At 38.6% G+C, this 16,467-nt stretch overlaps 4 protein-coding genes and 1 long non-coding RNA gene across 6 annotated transcripts; 4 read left to right on the forward strand and 1 right to left on the reverse strand.

Moving 5' to 3' along the window:
• The first annotated feature begins 187 nt into the window (after positions 1–187).
• LOC147793765 (signaling peptide TAXIMIN 2-like) lies at positions 188–1,608 on the forward strand. Its single transcript, XM_087118323.1, has 2 exons — positions 188–370; positions 1,383–1,608. Exons 1-2 carry the CDS (start codon positions 273–275, stop codon positions 1,504–1,506), a joined length of 222 nt encoding a protein of 73 aa, XP_086974449.1. The 5' UTR covers positions 188–272; the 3' UTR covers positions 1,507–1,608.
• A 741-nt stretch (positions 1,609–2,349) lies between these two features.
• On the forward strand, positions 2,350–4,681 carry LOC147793766 (uncharacterized). Of its 2 annotated transcripts, XR_015411980.1 has the most exons (3): positions 2,350–4,360; positions 4,443–4,500; positions 4,598–4,681. It is a non-coding gene; the product is annotated as an uncharacterized LOC147793766 (long non-coding RNA). The 2 variants fall into 2 exon arrangements; XR_015411979.1 differs by having other exon boundaries at positions 4,443–4,681.
• Positions 4,682–5,449: 768 nt separating this feature from the next.
• On the forward strand, positions 5,450–7,650 carry LOC111801735 (UDP-glycosyltransferase 79B6-like). The gene is made up of 2 exons (XM_087118171.1): positions 5,450–6,081; positions 6,625–7,650. The coding sequence occupies exons 1-2, from the start codon at positions 5,487–5,489 to the stop codon at positions 7,446–7,448; spliced, it is 1,419 nt and encodes a 472-aa protein (XP_086974297.1). The 5' UTR covers positions 5,450–5,486; the 3' UTR covers positions 7,449–7,650.
• Positions 7,651–8,084: 434 nt separating this feature from the next.
• Positions 8,085–10,963, forward strand: LOC111797135 (uncharacterized). Its single transcript, XM_023680052.2, has 4 exons — positions 8,085–8,536; positions 10,009–10,227; positions 10,458–10,483; positions 10,562–10,963. Exons 1-4 carry the CDS (start codon positions 8,192–8,194, stop codon positions 10,788–10,790), a joined length of 819 nt encoding a protein of 272 aa, XP_023535820.2. The 5' UTR covers positions 8,085–8,191; the 3' UTR covers positions 10,791–10,963.
• Positions 10,964–12,613: 1,650 nt separating this feature from the next.
• Positions 12,614–15,269, reverse strand: LOC111797130 (uncharacterized). Its single transcript, XM_023680038.2, has one exon. It carries the CDS (start codon positions 15,161–15,163, stop codon positions 12,797–12,799), a length of 2,367 nt encoding a protein of 788 aa, XP_023535806.2. The 5' UTR covers positions 15,164–15,269; the 3' UTR covers positions 12,614–12,796.
• Between the last annotated feature and the right edge of the window lie 1,198 nt (positions 15,270–16,467).

Below are 16,467 nucleotides of genomic sequence, written 5' to 3' on the forward strand. Positions count from 1 at the left end.
TATCTCCTCGTTCAAATTTTGTCGACCCAAAAACAAAATGGATAGCAAGGGAGAAAAAGGGGGAGAAATAGAGATAGATAGAGGGTATTACATCATAACCTCTTTTTCCTATTTCTCTTAATTAGCTACACCATGGATCCTCCCTCCCAAAATGGCTCACCTTTTGATATCATCCAAACAAAGAGAGTTTGAAGAAACCCTAAACCAAGAACATTGAAATCAATGGAAGCATGCCATGACCTGAAATTTCTAATCTTTTCATCTCTAAAACTATGGCATGTTGCAGGCCATTAGGGTTCTTGATAGGCCTACCATTTGCCCTTCTTTCCTTATCTCTCTCCTTCATTGGTTCTCTTCTTTTCATCTTTTTGTAAGTTTTTTTTCTTCTTCGTTATCGTTCTATTCTAACCCGTTTTTTCAATTTTTCGTTCTGATATCATGTCGAGAAACACAAACACGAACAAGAACAAACCCTAATTTTCTCGAAATGCATCCTCCCGTTCTTCGTGTCTATGATTAGGGTTTTATCTTGCATTTTTGTTGGTTTGAATGCATGCTCCCGTTTTTCGTGTCTATGATTAGGGTTTTATCTTGCATTTTTGTTGGTTTGAATGCACGCTCCCGTTTTTCGTGTCTATGATTAGGGTTTTATCTTGCATTTTTGTTGGTTTGAATGCATGCTCCCGTTCTTCGTGTTTATGATTAGGGTTTTATCTTGCATTTTTGTTTGTTTGAATGCATGCTCCCGTTCTTCGTGTCTATGATTAGGGTTTTATCTTGCATTTTTGTTGGTTTGAATGCATGCTCCCGTTTTTCGTGTCTATGATTAGGGTTTTATCTTGCATTTTTGTTGGTTTGAATGCATGCTCCCGTTCTTCGTGTTTATGATTAGGGTTTTATCTTGCATTTTTGTTTGTTTGAATGCATGCTCCCGTTCTTCGTGTCTATGATTAGGGTTTTATCTTGCAGTTTTGTTGGTTTGAATGCATGCTTCCGTTCTTCGTGCCTACAATTAGAGTTTTACCTTGCATTTTTGTTGGTTTGAATGCATGCTCCCATTCTACGTGTCTACGATTAGGGTTTTATCTTGCATTTTTGTTGGTTCGATATCATATCAAGAAACACAAACACGAACAAAAACAAACCCTAATTTTCTCAAAATGCATGCTCCCGTTCTTTGTGTCTACGATTAGGGTTTTATTTTGCATTTTTGTTGGTTCGACATCATGTCGAGAAACACAAACACGAAAAAAAACAAACCCTAATTTTCTCGAAATGCATCCTCCCGTTCTTCATGTCTACGATTAGGGTTTTATCTTGCATTTTTGTTGGTTCAATCCGATTTTGATTAATGTTTGTATGGTTTTTGATGATTTGGGTAGGTCCCTTTTGAGCTGCATTTGCCCTTGCTGTGTGTGTGTTGCAATACTTATAAGTTTCTCAATCAGCCTTGTGAAGCTTCCCATCAATGTAATTATTTGGTTCACTGATATGATTCCCTTTTAGGGTTTTAGGCCAAATGAAAAGCTAATTCAATGGGAATATTGTTGAATGTTGTTGTAAAATGGATGATGGAATGAAAAGATATGAGATTTTCTTTAGCTTTTTCGGGAAGTGTAACGAAGCTAATGCGCTCGATCTGCACCTGATTGAACTGTAAATTCACAGCGGCTTATAAAATAAAGGAGACTGCATATCGGTGTCGTGCTTGTCACACGCACTTTAATACTCGAGGCAACGAGGTAAAAATGTAACAAGCTTTTAGGTTTAGAGGATCGAGGATCGAATTACTTCTAATAGCGTTATCATAAACTATTGATATGAGGGTTGACCCACGATTTCCCCCTAAAGACTCGTTGAGCTGTGAATTTGCAAAGTGCATGCCCTATAGGTCAGCTCGAGCCAAGGTGGGGTTTTGAGCTTCTTGGCTGAATACTCCGTTTATTAGAGCCCTAATATAAATTAAATTGATTAAATAATCTAAATTACTAAAAAAATGAATTAAATTAGAAATTTAGCCTATAAAATTTAATTTTTTTTAATCGTGTTCCAATTTAATTTCAATAAATTTAAAAATTATATTTATTGAGTTATCTTCTCTATAAATTTTAAAAACATAAATTAATAAAATTAGATAATAATTACATAAAGTTAAAAAGTTTAAGATTTATTAAATAAATTAATTAATTAATGTTAAATTACAAACTCGTCCCTATATTTTTTTAAAAATTAAAATTTTTGTTTATATATTTTGATAAAATTTTAATTTTTAAGAAAATATTGACTAAATTTTAAAAACTATTTTTTAATTAAAAAAAAAAATAGAAACACGCGCCAAGAAGCCCACGGCCCACTGGCTCAGTCTCTCTGTATACGAGAAATTTCAGTATGAAGTTCTCTCTCTGAGAGGGAAAATATCACAGAAATATGAACGCAAATGTTGAAGCTCGACCTTCAATTTTCATGGCGACTCGGGGAGATTTTACGAGAGCAGCCGGAAAGCTCTCTAAATGATTTCTAGGGTTCGTTTTCTAGATAGATCCGTATTGGTTATCAATTGGTGAGTTCCTTTCCCTACTGCTTTGTGTTAATGTTTGAATGCCCCCGTATTTGTCTCGTTGGAATGATAATTTGATGAAGTTGAGGTTTCTTTGAGTTTTGCTAGACCGTAAGTTTAGGACGTTGTTTGTGTCGTCGATTCTATTTGTGATTTTTGTCGTGCGATGTCCTCCGGATCTGTTTCTTCGTCATTGAAGCAGAGTGGTAATCGATCGAGAATGAGTGTAGCGATCGAGGCTCTTTTTTCCTGTAGATTCTCCCTTGAGGTTTAATTCTGAATTCCTTTCTTTTTTATTTTGGAAATCTTTCTCCTAGACTCATTGAAGGAAGAAGATATACAAATATGGTGCAGAGAAATCAAAATAGGTATTAGTCGATCTGATTAAGAGTATTGATGATGCTGAACGCTTGAAATTATTAATACTCTTCATATGTTTGTTAGCTTTAGCTTCTTAAGATGGTTACATGTATGTAATTGTTAAAACTTGAATGGCCTTTATTTTTAATAAACTCGTACAGTTTATCCTGCTTCAGCTTCTATAGTTGTAATTTTGTTACTTTTGAGGACTAGGAGTTGCTCAGAGAACATGGGATTTGGTGATTGGAAAAGTATTTTTTCGGTGTAACTGCTTGTTGAATGAGTTTATTAAGATGTAGTGACTGGTTTATATCAGCATAATCCTGTTAACTTGTGGTATCTGTGACCCAATGAGTGATTGCTGTGTAAACTTGATCCTTAGTATCTGTTATGTTGAAGTTGCATCTGATTTGGGCATGAAATGGATAAGATTAGTGACGTTACAAATGGTATCAAAGCTAGACATCGGGTGGTGTACTAGTGAGAATGCTGAGCATCGAAGGCGGGTAGACACCGGGCAGTGTGCCAATGAGGACGCTGGGCCGAAGGAGGTGGATTGTGAGATCCCACATCAATTGGAGAGAGAAACGAGTGCCAACAAGGACGCTATGTCCCGAAGGAGGATGTACTGTGAGATCCCACATCGATTGGAGAGGGAAACGAGTGCTAGTGAGTACGCTGGGTCTTGAAGGGGTGGATTGTGAGATCCCACATCGGTGGAGAGGGGAACGAAGCATTGGCGTGGAAACCTCTCCCTAGGAGACGCATTAGTAATTAAGTCTCTAATGATTTCCTTCACAATGACCATGAAGTGAACGTTCACTCGTCTCCAAGCACAAGTGGCCTCTCGACTAACTCTGCACTGGTATGTTCTTTTCAATACTGCACTGGTGGTCTAAACATCCTCTATGATTTGACAAAAAAATATTCTTTTGAATGAATTTGGATCAAATCGGAATAAATGGACCGTGGAGGATCTTCAAATTACTGTCTTTTGGGATGTAATCTTTTAAAGGTCTTTTGGGATGTAATCTTTTAGAGGAATTGTACTGTATGAATTCCTTTGATTGAGCTGTCTTGAACTTCTGAGCCTCATGTCTTCTTCAATACTGTACTGGCTATGACTCAATTCAGATGTGACACCTTACCAAAAATGAATATGACAGCATGGACATGAGGACATGTCATATGAACATGACTTGATCATAGTGTGTTTAGTTGGCTAGAACATAGAGATTAGGGGTGGAGGCTAAACTAAAAAACTCTGATCAAATTGCTCAATTCAAGTCTAGTTCAGTTCAGCTGGTTGTATATTCTTGAAGTCGACCACAATCTTTGGTTTGGGCGTGTTGGCTTATCGTTTCAATTGAGTTGTTCACGAGCTAGTACATCCCTACCTCGAAGTTGGATTGAGCTACATCTTCATAGTCCATACTCCATACGGTTAGTTCAAGAACTTTATATTTGATTCCAACCACTCTTATAATCTTCTAATCAACATTTTTATTTTACATGTTTTTGTTAGTTCAAAAGCAAAGATGCGGCCACCACCACCCAAGGATGAATGAAAGCGGAGACCTACGGTACGAGATCACTTTGCTAAATATATGATTGTAGTGAAGATAACCTAAAGCCAAACGTAATTATTGTGATACTATGTACGCATGTCATACAAATAAGAACGGGACAAAGACAGTGAGGTTTCATATCAAGAGTTGTTGAAATAAAAGTCTTGCTGATATTACGAGAATGTTCGATGTGCAACATTTAGTGTAGAGAATGCTACGACACATCTGGTTGTTGGGAGAACGTTAAGTGTGCAATTGGAGTAAATTGATCGTTTAGGAAGTTTGTAGAAGGGACCATCACTTTCTTGGAATCTAAATTTGTTCTCCTTCTCGAACAACAATTGCTAATGACATTTTACCTATGAATGTCATTCAAAGACAATTTTGAAAGCACTTTTTGTTATTTTGTCACTATTCCATGAATCTTACCTTAATTAGAGTGTTGGGCTTATAAAAACATGTTTGCTATAATTCACTTTTCAACCTATATTATTATTTTTGTTTTATATTACTATATGTATATGTTTATTTATTATGCCAAACAACCACCGATCTTATTGAAAGATCCTTTCAATAATGACGTTCGTTTAAAGTGTCTAGAACGTGTAAATAATTATTGACATACCTCATTATCCAAATCGAAGGGTTTGTGTCTTAACGGGTAAAAAAAGATTACTCTAGATTTTGTTGATGACATCTTACATTTATGATGCATGCCCCACCTAATCAATACGCCCTACCTAATTTTTTCTTTTTCATTACTTCTATGGTAGTGTGTAATTGCCCAAGTCTGAGGTCATCACTTAACCTGTAACGTATTGTCGTTAGTGTCGTGATTAAAATATGTCTATTTTCACATCTTTATAAGAATGACGGACTTAATGGATTTAATTTATAATTTAATCGAAAAAACTATATTTCCTGTTGTAGGACACGTGCAAGTTGTTGCATATATATTTCCCCTGCAATTCCACAAATCACAAACGGCAAGAACAAACAAAATGGCAGAAACCCAATTATCAAAGCTCCATATTGCCATGTTCCCATGGTTTGCCGCCGGCCACATGACTCCATTTCTTCATATCTCCAACGAGCTCGCCGCCAGAGGCCACAAAATCACCTTCCTTTTGCCCTCCAAAGCGCTCCCTCTTTTACAAAATCTAAATCTTCACCCAAATCTCATCTCCTTCCATTTTTTGACGGTTCCCCATGTCTCCGGCCTCCCTCCGGCGACGGAAACCGCCTCTGATATACCCATTTCTCTTACCCCCTTGCTCGCCTCTGCTTTCGACATGACTCGGCCGCAGGTGGCGGAGATCCTCTGTTCTGCCTGCCCTGATGTCGTTTTCTATGATTTTGCGTATTGGGTCCCTGAAATCGCTGCGCCGCTGCGGATCAAATCGGTTAGTTTTACTGTTGTCAGTGCTGCGTCCATTGCTGTTATTGCTTATCCGGGAAGAAGGGTGACCGTTGATGACCCGATTACGGAGGAGGAGCTTAGGAAGCCGCCGCCTGGTTATCCGTCGTCCACCGTCGTCCTCCGTGGCTGCCGTGAAGTGCGGTCGCTGCTCTTCTTGTCCATGCCGTTCGGCGAAGGTATTTGTTCCTAATTTTTAATGGGTAAAATTATATACCTTTGATCTCCGATTAAATTTAGTTTTAGTTTAATTAGACTTTTGAAATTTCAAATGGGTTTCAAATTTAATTCTTTTCTACCAAAAATAAGAGCTCGATTGAGCGCTCTTGCCTCGAGATGAACGAGGCTAAGAGATCTCTTGAAACTGTGAGGTGAAAAAATGCATCGATACTAGAGAGTTCCACCCGATAGGGACGTACCGTGCCAGCAATGATGGACATTGGATCTAGAAATTACAATCAACATGAGCCAATGATTTATCAAAGCGTTTATTACAATCCAACATGAACCAATAATTTATCAGAGCATTTATATTCATCCACTTTCAGACTAACTTGTGATAGTAATTCTTTGAAATCTTAATAACCAGGTGATATAATATTAAATAAAATTTTAAGTACAAAATTGAAGCCATATTTTGTTGAGCTAGGCTTAAATTGATTGTTATATCATGTCAAATTAAATCATCATAAAATTTAAAATCTATCTATTCATATTTTCAGGAGGTATAACGTTCCACGAGAGACTAATGACGTCATACAGAAATAGTGACGCAATAGCAATACGAACATGCGAAGAAATCGAAGGCAATTTCTGCAGCTACTTAGCAAAGCAATTCGAAAAGAAGCTATTACTAACCGGGCCACTCATGGCAACACCAAACAAGACGACGACAACAACGACACCAACAACATCGTGTTTGGATGAAAAATGGGAGAAATGGCTCGACCAATTCGAACCAAAAACAGTAATTTTCTGTGCATTTGGAAGCCAATTAACCTTAGAAAAGGACCAACTCCAAGAACTTGTGTTGGGAATAGAACAAACTAGGCTGCCATTTTTGGTAGCTCTAAAGCCACCAACAGGGTCAAACTCCATTGAAGAAGCACTACCAGAAGGGTTCGAAGAAAGGGTGAGAGAAAGAGGAGCCGTTTATGGCGGTTGGGTTCAGCAGCCATTGATTCTAAAGCACCCATCGGTTGGTTGCTTTGTGAGCCATTGTGGGTTCGGTTCGATGTGGGAGTCATTGATGAGTGAGCCTCAAATTGTGCTGATTCCGAGCCTTGGTGACCAAATATTGAACGCAAGGCTGCTGGCTCAAGAGCTCCAAGTGGGCGTGGAAGTGAAGAAGAGGGAAGAGGATGGGAAGTTCACAAGCCAAAGTGTGAGGGAAGCCATTGAGTCAGTGATGCTTGTGGAAGCAGGTGGCGTTGGTGAAATGGTCAAGAAAAACCATCAAAAATGGAACCACATTTTGACTAACCCTGGCTTCATGGATGCTTATATTCACAATTTTGTCAATGATTTGCAAAATGGTTGGACCTAGAACGCACCCATTTGGCTCATTTGGCTCTAATCCGAGGGTCGAGACGTCTGATTTGTATAGTTTCGAGTTCATAGCGGTCTAAGTTTTAGAGTTTTTTTTTTTTATTTTTTTTTTATTTTTTTTTTTATCTCTTTTTATTTTTATTCTTTATTTTTCTAGTCAGATGTGGTTCAGAAAATTAAATGAATTTCTTATTTATTTATTTATTATTACCTTATTTACGAGATTATATATATATGAGAAATTTGTAGCTCAGTTTTAAAAAATATGACTAAATTAATTAAAAAAAAATTTAAAAATATCTATAAGTCAGGTGAGAAGCCAAACACCATAGATTTGAGGCTGATATTCTTCGGTGGAGTCGCCAGCAGTAGGGCCTGCATTTTGTTTGGCACTGCTTGCCACATCACCACGAGGAGAAAAAGGGGCTACTGGTGGGTGTAGCGGATTTGATCATCCATTGCTCAGTGCTACGTTGCAAAAATACTCATTAAATTTTTAAATAAATTAATTAATTAAAAAAAATTATGAATATTTTCTAGACCGGATATAAATTTTTAATTTTTTTTTAAAATTAATTTAGAAACAAAAAATCTTTAGGAGAATGAAGTGGATGGTAGTGGATGGATAGGTTGGGGGGGGGGGGGGGGAAATGATGAAATCTTTGGGAATCCAATCTCTCCATAGTTGCAGGCTCCCAAACCCATCAAATTCCAGGCGCCATATCCATTAACCCTCCTCAAATGTTGCACACCATCAACCTTCTCTCCTCCTCCAATTTCCCTCTCTCTCTCTCTCTAACCCACAGTCTCCTTCTCTCTCCTCCGCCCTTCTCCACTCTCCACCGACCCATTACCTCCCCCTCTGTTCTCCCCCTCCGAACTCAGCAATGCTTCTGCTTCCCCCAATTCTCTGAACTCTCCGACGCCGCCGCCGACGATGGCCCAATTGAACTCCCATCCACCATTTTTGCTACCACTGATGACCCTTCTTCTATCCAAGTCGCTACCAGTGTTCTCCTTACTGGGGCTATCTCCGTCTTCCTCTTTCGCTCCCTTCGCCGCCGTGCCAAGCGGGTTAAAGAGCTGGTACCCTTTACTGCATTTCTTTTTTAAGTTTTGACTCTTTGGAATACACGTTTTGTGATTGTTTTAGTCTCGGAATGAATTGGGGTTCTGCTGCTTTCTTATTCCTTTGCCTTGTTTTTTTGCACGCCATGTGTTTGAAGAAAGTCTTCATAGAAACTGCCTGCGGTTTCTAAGTTGTTCACTATAGGGTTCAACTCGGTATCAAATTTGTTATGATGTAATTGGGGTCTTATGTATTCTTAGTCTAGTGCCGAGTAGAGTAGTTAGATGAACATGCAAAATTCATTTGAAGTGGTGGCTGGCCATGGCTACCTAGATATAGGAGCTGTTTGTTCATCCTGCATTGTCTTCCGGCCTCTTTTTTGACCCTCAAGGAAGTCATATCAGTTACGAAGAAGCTGAAATATTGGATGGGGGACAATTGACTATGGTAGTTGTGAGATCCCACGTCAATTGTAGAGGGGAATGAAGCATTTTTATAAGGGTGTGGAAACCTCTCCCTAACAAACGCGTTTCCAAATCGTGAGGCTGACGGCGATATGTAACGGGCCAAAGCGGACAATATCTGCTAGTAGTGAGCTTGGGCTGTTACAAATGGTATTAGAGCTAGACACTGAGCGGTGTGCTAGCGAGGACGCTGGGCCCTGAAGGGGGGGTTAATTGTGAGATCCCACATCGGTTGTAGAGGGGAACGAAACATTTTTTACAAGGGTATGGAAACCTCTTCCTAACAAACACGTTTCTAAACCGTGAGGTTGTCGGCGATACGTAACAGGCCAAAGCGAAGAATATTTGCTAGTGGTGAGTTTGGGTTATTATAAATGGAATCAAAGTTAGGCACCGAGCGGTGTGCCAATAAGTACGCTGGGTCCCAAAGAGGGGTGGATTGTGAGATCTCACATCGGTTGGAGAGGGGAACAAAACATTTTTTTTACAAGGGTGTGGAAACCTCTCCCTAACAAACGGCATTCTGAAACCGTGAGGCTGACGACGATACGTAACGGACGAAAACAGACAATATCTACTATCGGTGGGTTTAGACTGTTTATGTCTTCTGGCCTCTTTTTTTCCCTCAAGGAAGTCACATGAGTTAAGAAGAAGTTGAAAATATTGGATGGGAGACAATTGATTATGGTAGAGATTTACTAATTATATGGACTGTTCATGCCTCAATGTTGAAACATCTTTGAAGGATATATTTAGATTCTGGAATCATAATATGTTGGCTGTAAGATTTGGCGGTGAGGGTGAATCAGAGAATGTTTGAATGGAACTGTCTTAGATTTGGAAAAATCAATATTCATCTTTGTCCTCTAAGCGTTCACTTTGGAGTTCTATCTTTCACTATAATTCCAATGTAATAATCATTTGCTGGGCTGCTTTCTTTTTATGAACATGATGGTTCTTTGAATTGATTTCTTTTGTTCCCATATAACAATTGGAAGTTCTATGACTTTTTGTGCCCATTTTAGAAATTCAGGTCTGCTGGAGTAAAGAAATCTCTAAAGGAGGAAGCAATGGAGAGCTTGAAAGCAATTAGTACAGGTCCAATTGAATCAAAGTCTAAACCTTCACCCATACAAACATTCTTGGGAGCTATAGCAGCCGGTGTTATTGCATTGATCTTATATAAGTTCACCACTACCATTGAAGCTGCTCTGAACCGACAGACCGTGTCCGATAACTTCTCGGTATGCTCTCGTGGTTACTTCATCCTTATATATGTTTCGATTATTTCGTTGTCATTTCTGATCTGGACAGCTAATGGTAATATGATTTGAGCTAGAAATAGTTGAACAAGTGTTGCTTGTTTTTCACTAAGAGAACTATTGGATTAATATCTTGTAAATTGCATCAATAACAAACAAGAAAATTTGAAACCTTTGTGGATTGATGTTCTGCTACTTTTCTGTTCTTTTAGGTTCGACAGCTGACGATAACGATAAGGTAACTTCCTCGCCTTGTTCTAACATATCTTGAAGTTAGATGAAACATTAGCGACCGATTCTTATCTCGTATTTGCAGAACTATCGTGAATGGAATATGCTACCTCGCGACATTTGTTTTCGGAATCAATGCTGTTGGTTTATTCCTTTACTCTGGTCAGTTGGCATTAAACTCTGTCATGGAAGAAGGTTCTGAAGATAAAGAACCTGCAACTAAAGGTGATAAGCAAGTTAGCTCGCCGAACTCAACCGTTGAAACGACCCTCGATGGCACCGAATCAAGCAGCAGCAAAGATGATCAAAGTTGAAGTAACTTGCAATGATGGAAGAGAATCCGCATGGGTAAGATTTTGGCTGTTTTGGTTGCCATTTGTGAATGCTATCTGCTTTGATTGATAGTGCATTTTTAGTATCATCTTCTTCATTTTGAGTAGCTCTCTGTCATCTGTGATTATTATTATATGGGTATATACACAGAAAATATAGTCTATGATTAGGCAGCAATCTGCACAATATATTAATGCTCTGCTGACACTAAACTATGGATGAACAATGTATTTTATAAGTCTAGCCTCGTGTTTAGGATTCGAACAAGAACATGGAAACTAGATTTAGCAACTGACGACCTCCCGACTTTCCTTTGCATCCCCCTACTACATGGCTACGTTATCTACTTGAGTTAAAGTATTTCTAAGAGAGGACTATCTCCATAGGTCAACACGAGTTTATTGAGCATTCACTCACATTCTTCTTAAGAAAATTTCTAGGTTGCTTAAAAAAAGATGGACCTTGTTGGTATAGGTAGTAACTTTTTGTTCTTTTAAGCATTTTTTAACTATCATATCTCTGGGATTGCTTTAATTTGAAAATGATCTCGGTTCATTTATGCATCACTACTTTATCCAAAGTCGAGACGACTCTTAAGATTGCAGTTGCACCAAACACCAAAAAGTGAGACCCATATTTTAAAAGTTTTAGTTTTGAACTTCGGAAAGAACCAATTTGACCATCATACTTAGTCAAACCTGACACTCAAATTCCATTGATGGCACCTCTCATTAGCATCTTTTTCTTGAAATTCATGGGGCTTTCTCTTCTTTTGTTTGAGCTTTTTCAGTAGGAATCATGAAAAAGTAAAGGAAAACAAAAAGTGAGAGCAATCAAATTCCAAGGCACTGAGATATATTTGTTTGATTTGTCTGGGTGTTTATGCTTTCTTTGTGGACACTTTTCCTTAAGAACACAACAGCCATTGTTTTTCACAAGTTTTGCAAATCTTGTGAAAAATGACATGTTTGAACTAACTTTGTTAGTGATTATGAAAGACCAACAGCGTTTTTTTTTTAAATACTATGATTAAAACCAGATAAAGTTGTGAATAAAATCACGTCTAAGACAATGGTGAATTTAGGTAGGATCTGGGTTACTCGAGAACCCCTCAAATTATGTTTGTGTTATCTAGTATTTTGGTTTTGATACCCAAAATTAGGGGTTTTGTGGGTTTAGTTGGGTCGGGTCAGCTTTTTCAACTTAAACAACCCTTATTAATTAATGAACCTAACTCAACCCAACTAAACTATTGATAAGAATTGTTGGAGAATAAATAATTATGAAATTAAATAAAAATAATAGAAAGTAGAATTAAAAAAAATGTATTAACTTTTGTTTCCTATTGATGACATCTATATATTGTTTTTGGGATAAAGATAGCAACAAAAAGACAAAAGAAAAGGTTTAGTTTGAGAAATTTGGGAATCTTTTCCAATGCTTCTCATTTCTCTTTACTGATTACATTACAGGTCGAGGTCGAGTTATGTTTAAATTGATTGTATTATTATTAATTTATGTTAATAATTAGTTGATTATGTTCAAATGAATCGTATTATTGTTAATTAATCAGCTATGATTCAACGAACATTTTATTGTTAATTAATCAGCTATGATTCAACGAACAAAATTTTATTGTTAAGTGGCTCGTACTTATTGATCTCGTTTTGGGAGTAATTATGAAACATGTTGAAATTGAGTCCAGTTCAATTATATTAATAAATAATAAAATCAACTTTTCATTAACAAATTTTAATTCCACAAAATAAGAAAAAAAAAAAAAACTAAAATAATGATCATATAATTCTTTAAAGCAATTTTCCATTATAATAAATTTGAGGGGAAAAGCCAAGAAATAGAGAGATCAAAACCTAAAATAACAAATACTTTTTTCTAGGAAAATACAAATTACTACCTCCACACTATTTTTACACAGTTCTAATTTTTTTTTTTTTTTTTTTTTTTAACCTTGTGAGGGGTGAAATGGTCAAAATCCAATTCCAGCCGCGCCGATGCCGAACGTAGCCGGGCGATGCGGCTCAAGATTGCGGTCTTTGCAAAAGCCAGTGTCTGGCGCTAGCTTAGCTGACGACCTCATCGGCTCCGACTTGCACCTTGTCAGAACGAACGGCTCGTACCCTCCTCCCTTTGCCCTCTCTAGCTTCTGTTCTATCATCGCTGCCGCCGCTGCCGCTGCTGGAAATGAACACGACCACCTTCCCGGCTGTATCGCCACCTGCGTCTGCGTGTTTTTCTCCGCCGTCTTTATCTCTCGCTTCTTTGGTGGCGGCGGCGGAGCCGCCTTCTTCTCCCTCGTTGGAACGCATCTTATGAAGTCTGTGCTGCACACCCATGTCTCCTTTGATACCTCCATTGATAGCTTTGGCTCGTACATCATTAACAGTAAGCAATCTGGAAGAACGGAGGCTTCTGGTTTCGTTTGTGTTTGCGTTTCTCTCTCCGGCTCCGGCTCCGGCGGAGGAGTTTCTCGCTCCTTTGACTGGTCCTCTTTCTCCTCTAGACCCATTTCGTCGTCGTTTTGGATGTGGGGTCCGATTCCTTCATCCATCGCTGTCGCCGCCGTCCCTTTTAGTTCTTCTTCGGTTGACCTACCTCTGTTTTCTTCTTCTTCTTCTTCTTCCCAATTCCCATCAACTTCAGTTTCCACTGATAATGGTGGCGACGTCGGATTTTCGCCATTTTCACCTTTTTCTTCTTCTTCAAGATCTTTCATCTGTTCTTCGTGTTCTTCTGTTTCGAAGTCTTGTTCGTTTCCATGGAATGGCTTGAATTCGTCTCCTTCCGCCGATTCCAGCTTCTCAGCATCTTGAACCATTTCAGGTTCGCATTGGGTTGAAATCGGAATCGAAAATGCCATTGTTTCTTCTACTAACTTCTGTTGTTGATTATCTTGATCGATTCTGTGTTCTTGTTCTTGTTCTTGTTCATGTTCTTGTTCTTTGTCTTCCTCTGCTTCTTCTTCTTGATCCTGATGATTAATAACAGTAATGTCTAATTTCTGCACATCGATTTCGTTTTCTGTGGCCATTTCTATGGATTCTTCGCCATTATCTTCTTCTTCTTCTTCCTCCTCCTGTAAAACCACATTAGCTTCTTCTTCTTCTTCTTCTTCGGCATCAGATACAGATTCTTCAATCATTTCTTCCTCGTTTTTAAGCTTCGAATTTAGCTCTACTTTTGTTTCTTCTTCTTCTTCTTCTTCTTCCTTGATTAAAGTTACAGTCAAAGGCATGAGTACAGGCAGTGGCGTACCTTTTTTGGCTTCGTTTTGATTACTGTTCTCTTCATCGTTTTCTTCCTCATCTTCTTCTTCCAGTTTTGGCACAGGAGATTCACAGAATCGTTTCGCCAGTTCCGCCATTTTCACCGGATCAGATCTGCACCTCATGAGCAACAAAGCATTCTTCGGCGGAATGCAAATGCTGATCCTCGATTCCTCTTCCTGCACAACTTCTTTCTCCTCTTTGAAATCTAATCCTTCGAAAACATGGCGTCTCTGGCTTCCGTTTTCCTTCTCCGTTCGAGATTCTTCGTCTCCGACCACTAGTTCGATCTCCCGTCCTCTTCCGTCGTTATCCTGCACCGCTACCAACCACCGCGCAAACACCGTCCCACAAGAACTCTCGCTCTCCGACGACCTCTCCGTCGTCTTCGATTCCTTATTATTCTCCCTATTGCTCGAACACGACGAATGGCACGGCAAGAAGCAGTTGAGTTCAGCACCGAAAGCCCTAAGCGCCTCGCAAATCGTGAATGGCAAATGCACCCACCGCTGGTTCCGATGCGACAGGCACTCCTGCTGGAAACCGTTTCCGCCATTACTGTTCTGACGAAGAAGATGATGATTATGATGCGACGACTGATTCACGAAGTCATTACCATTCATCTGTGATTGAACTTGAACACTCTCTGATTTCCGAAAACTAGCCTCCGAATTACTCCTCCGCTTCAGCGATCTAGCCCTCATCTTCTTCCCCTGCTTCTTCGTCTTAACCCTAACCTGACCAATGCAGGTAACCTTGGGCGACGACGGCTCAGGATTCTCAAACGCACAACCTCTCTTCTTCCCGCCAGTCGGAAACATAGGCGAGGCCTGACCACCCTTGAGACTTCCGCTGGATTTAAGGCGGCGGCTAAGGGAAGTGGAGTGGGAAATCTGAGCAGGTTCACGAGGTCGGCCAGGGCTGAGAATGGACTTGGAAGAGATCTTCATGGAGGAAGAAGAAGAAGAAGAGAAACGAGAAGTAAAGCAGATGAAGAGCTCGCTGGAGGCGGAGGCGGAGGCGGTGGCAGTGGAACTCGTAGTGTTACGAAACTGGCGGTCAGAATCCATGAAAATGGAGATTCTCACCAGTGAAGAGCGGCCATGGCCATGGAGGAGCTCTGATTTTTTCTGGTTTTGAAACAGTATGATTGAATGGAGAAGAAGAAGATAGGTTTTGTTGTGTTCTTTTTTTTTTTTTTTTTTTTTTAAATAAATAATTTTATTTTCTCTAATTTACTTCGAATATTTATTTTACAAAAAGAATCTTGAAAATTACTCTTTTATCACATGAAAATTACACGTGGCCAGATAATAGAGATATGGATTAACAGAAAATTAATTAAATTAAAAAAAAAAAAAGGAAATGTGTGGCAATATCAATTTTCAGACGTGGGTGTCCCTTTCTTTCTCTTAGGCAAAACGACAAAGTGGCAGAGTAGTAAATATTTTAAAGTTTGTGGGTTCTATTTGGGAGTGGGATCACATGGGAGCTGAGAGCGAAAACAGAGAAGCACCTCTAAACCGCACGTGACGTCGTAGTGCACTGCATGAGAATGATGACTGAGGCTTACTACTTACCACGCGCGTATTGGAGCGCGTGATAATCATCACCCATGGTTTCATGGCTGTTTTTAAGGGGAAAAAGTGGAAATGTATTAATTTATTACTTCTTTTTAGATTCTTTCTCCTTGTTTTTTTTTTATTATTTAAATGAAAAGAAAAATACAATTTTTATTCTTAAAAACTTTCACTATTATATTTTTTTAAAGAAAATAGATTAAAAGGAAGATGATCCATATATCGGTGAGCTACAATGAAGAGGAGCTGACCTGGATAAATAAGATTGCTCGGGAAAAAATATAAACAAGATCACTAGTAATCCCTCGATCAGGGGCTTTGTGGTCATTTTAATTCTTAATCGTCTTAATTTATTTTTTAAATTTATACCACAATTGAAAGGATTTTTTTTTTATTTTTTTATTTTTATAATAATTGAAACTATAACATTTAAAAAAAATATAAATATATATTATTTAGAATAAACAATACAAAAAAAAAAAAATTGGTTAGGAGTCACGCGCGGTGAAAGACAGTGGCGGGAAACTGAAAAGCATCATTGGCAAAAGGCAGAGTCCCACGCATTACATGGAGAAGCGCGCATAGCAGCGCGTGGGACAGAAAAACGATGGCCCTGAGCTCTGATTCGGTGTGCCCACTCACACCATTATTTATATTTTTTTTTCCCTCTCTCTAAATAATATAAATTAATTACAACTCCCTCCATTTTTTAGACTACCAACGGTAACATTAACTTATTTAATTGATTTATTGAAACCCTAATTCAATCATTGAATTGTTGGACATGATTCTAA

This window comes from Cucurbita pepo, chromosome 1, assembly GCF_057944985.1.
Source record: "Cucurbita pepo subsp. pepo isolate OVF chromosome 1, ASM5794498v1, whole genome shotgun sequence".
Lineage (NCBI taxonomy): Eukaryota > Viridiplantae > Streptophyta > Magnoliopsida > Cucurbitales > Cucurbitaceae > Cucurbita > Cucurbita pepo.

What these genes read in the sequence shown, in the direction of transcription:
- LOC111797135 (XM_023680052.2), top strand. Translation starts at nt 8,192, where the DNA reads ATGTTGCACACCATCAACCTTCTCTCCTCCTCCAATTTCCCTCTCTCT. An exon ending in CCAAGCGGGTTAAAGAGCTG is followed by an intron (nt 8,537 to 10,008) that starts GTACCCTTTACT and finishes TGCCCATTTTAG; the next exon opens with AAATTCAGGTCTGCTGGAGT. An exon ending in CCGTGTCCGATAACTTCTCG is followed by an intron (nt 10,228 to 10,457) that starts GTATGCTCTCGT and finishes CTGTTCTTTTAG; the next exon opens with GTTCGACAGCTGACGATAAC.
- LOC111801735 (XM_087118171.1), top strand. Translation starts at nt 5,487, where the DNA reads ATGGCAGAAACCCAATTATCAAAGCTCCATATTGCCATGTTCCCATGG. An exon ending in GTCCATGCCGTTCGGCGAAG is followed by an intron (nt 6,082 to 6,624) that starts GTATTTGTTCCT and finishes TCATATTTTCAG; the next exon opens with GAGGTATAACGTTCCACGAG.
- LOC147793765 (XM_087118323.1), top strand. Translation starts at nt 273, where the DNA reads ATGGCATGTTGCAGGCCATTAGGGTTCTTGATAGGCCTACCATTTGCC. An exon ending in TCTCTTCTTTTCATCTTTTT is followed by an intron (nt 371 to 1,382) that starts GTAAGTTTTTTT and finishes TGATTTGGGTAG; the next exon opens with GTCCCTTTTGAGCTGCATTT.
- LOC111797130 (XM_023680038.2), bottom strand. Translation starts at nt 15,163, where the DNA reads ATGGATTCTGACCGCCAGTTTCGTAACACTACGAGTTCCACTGCCACC.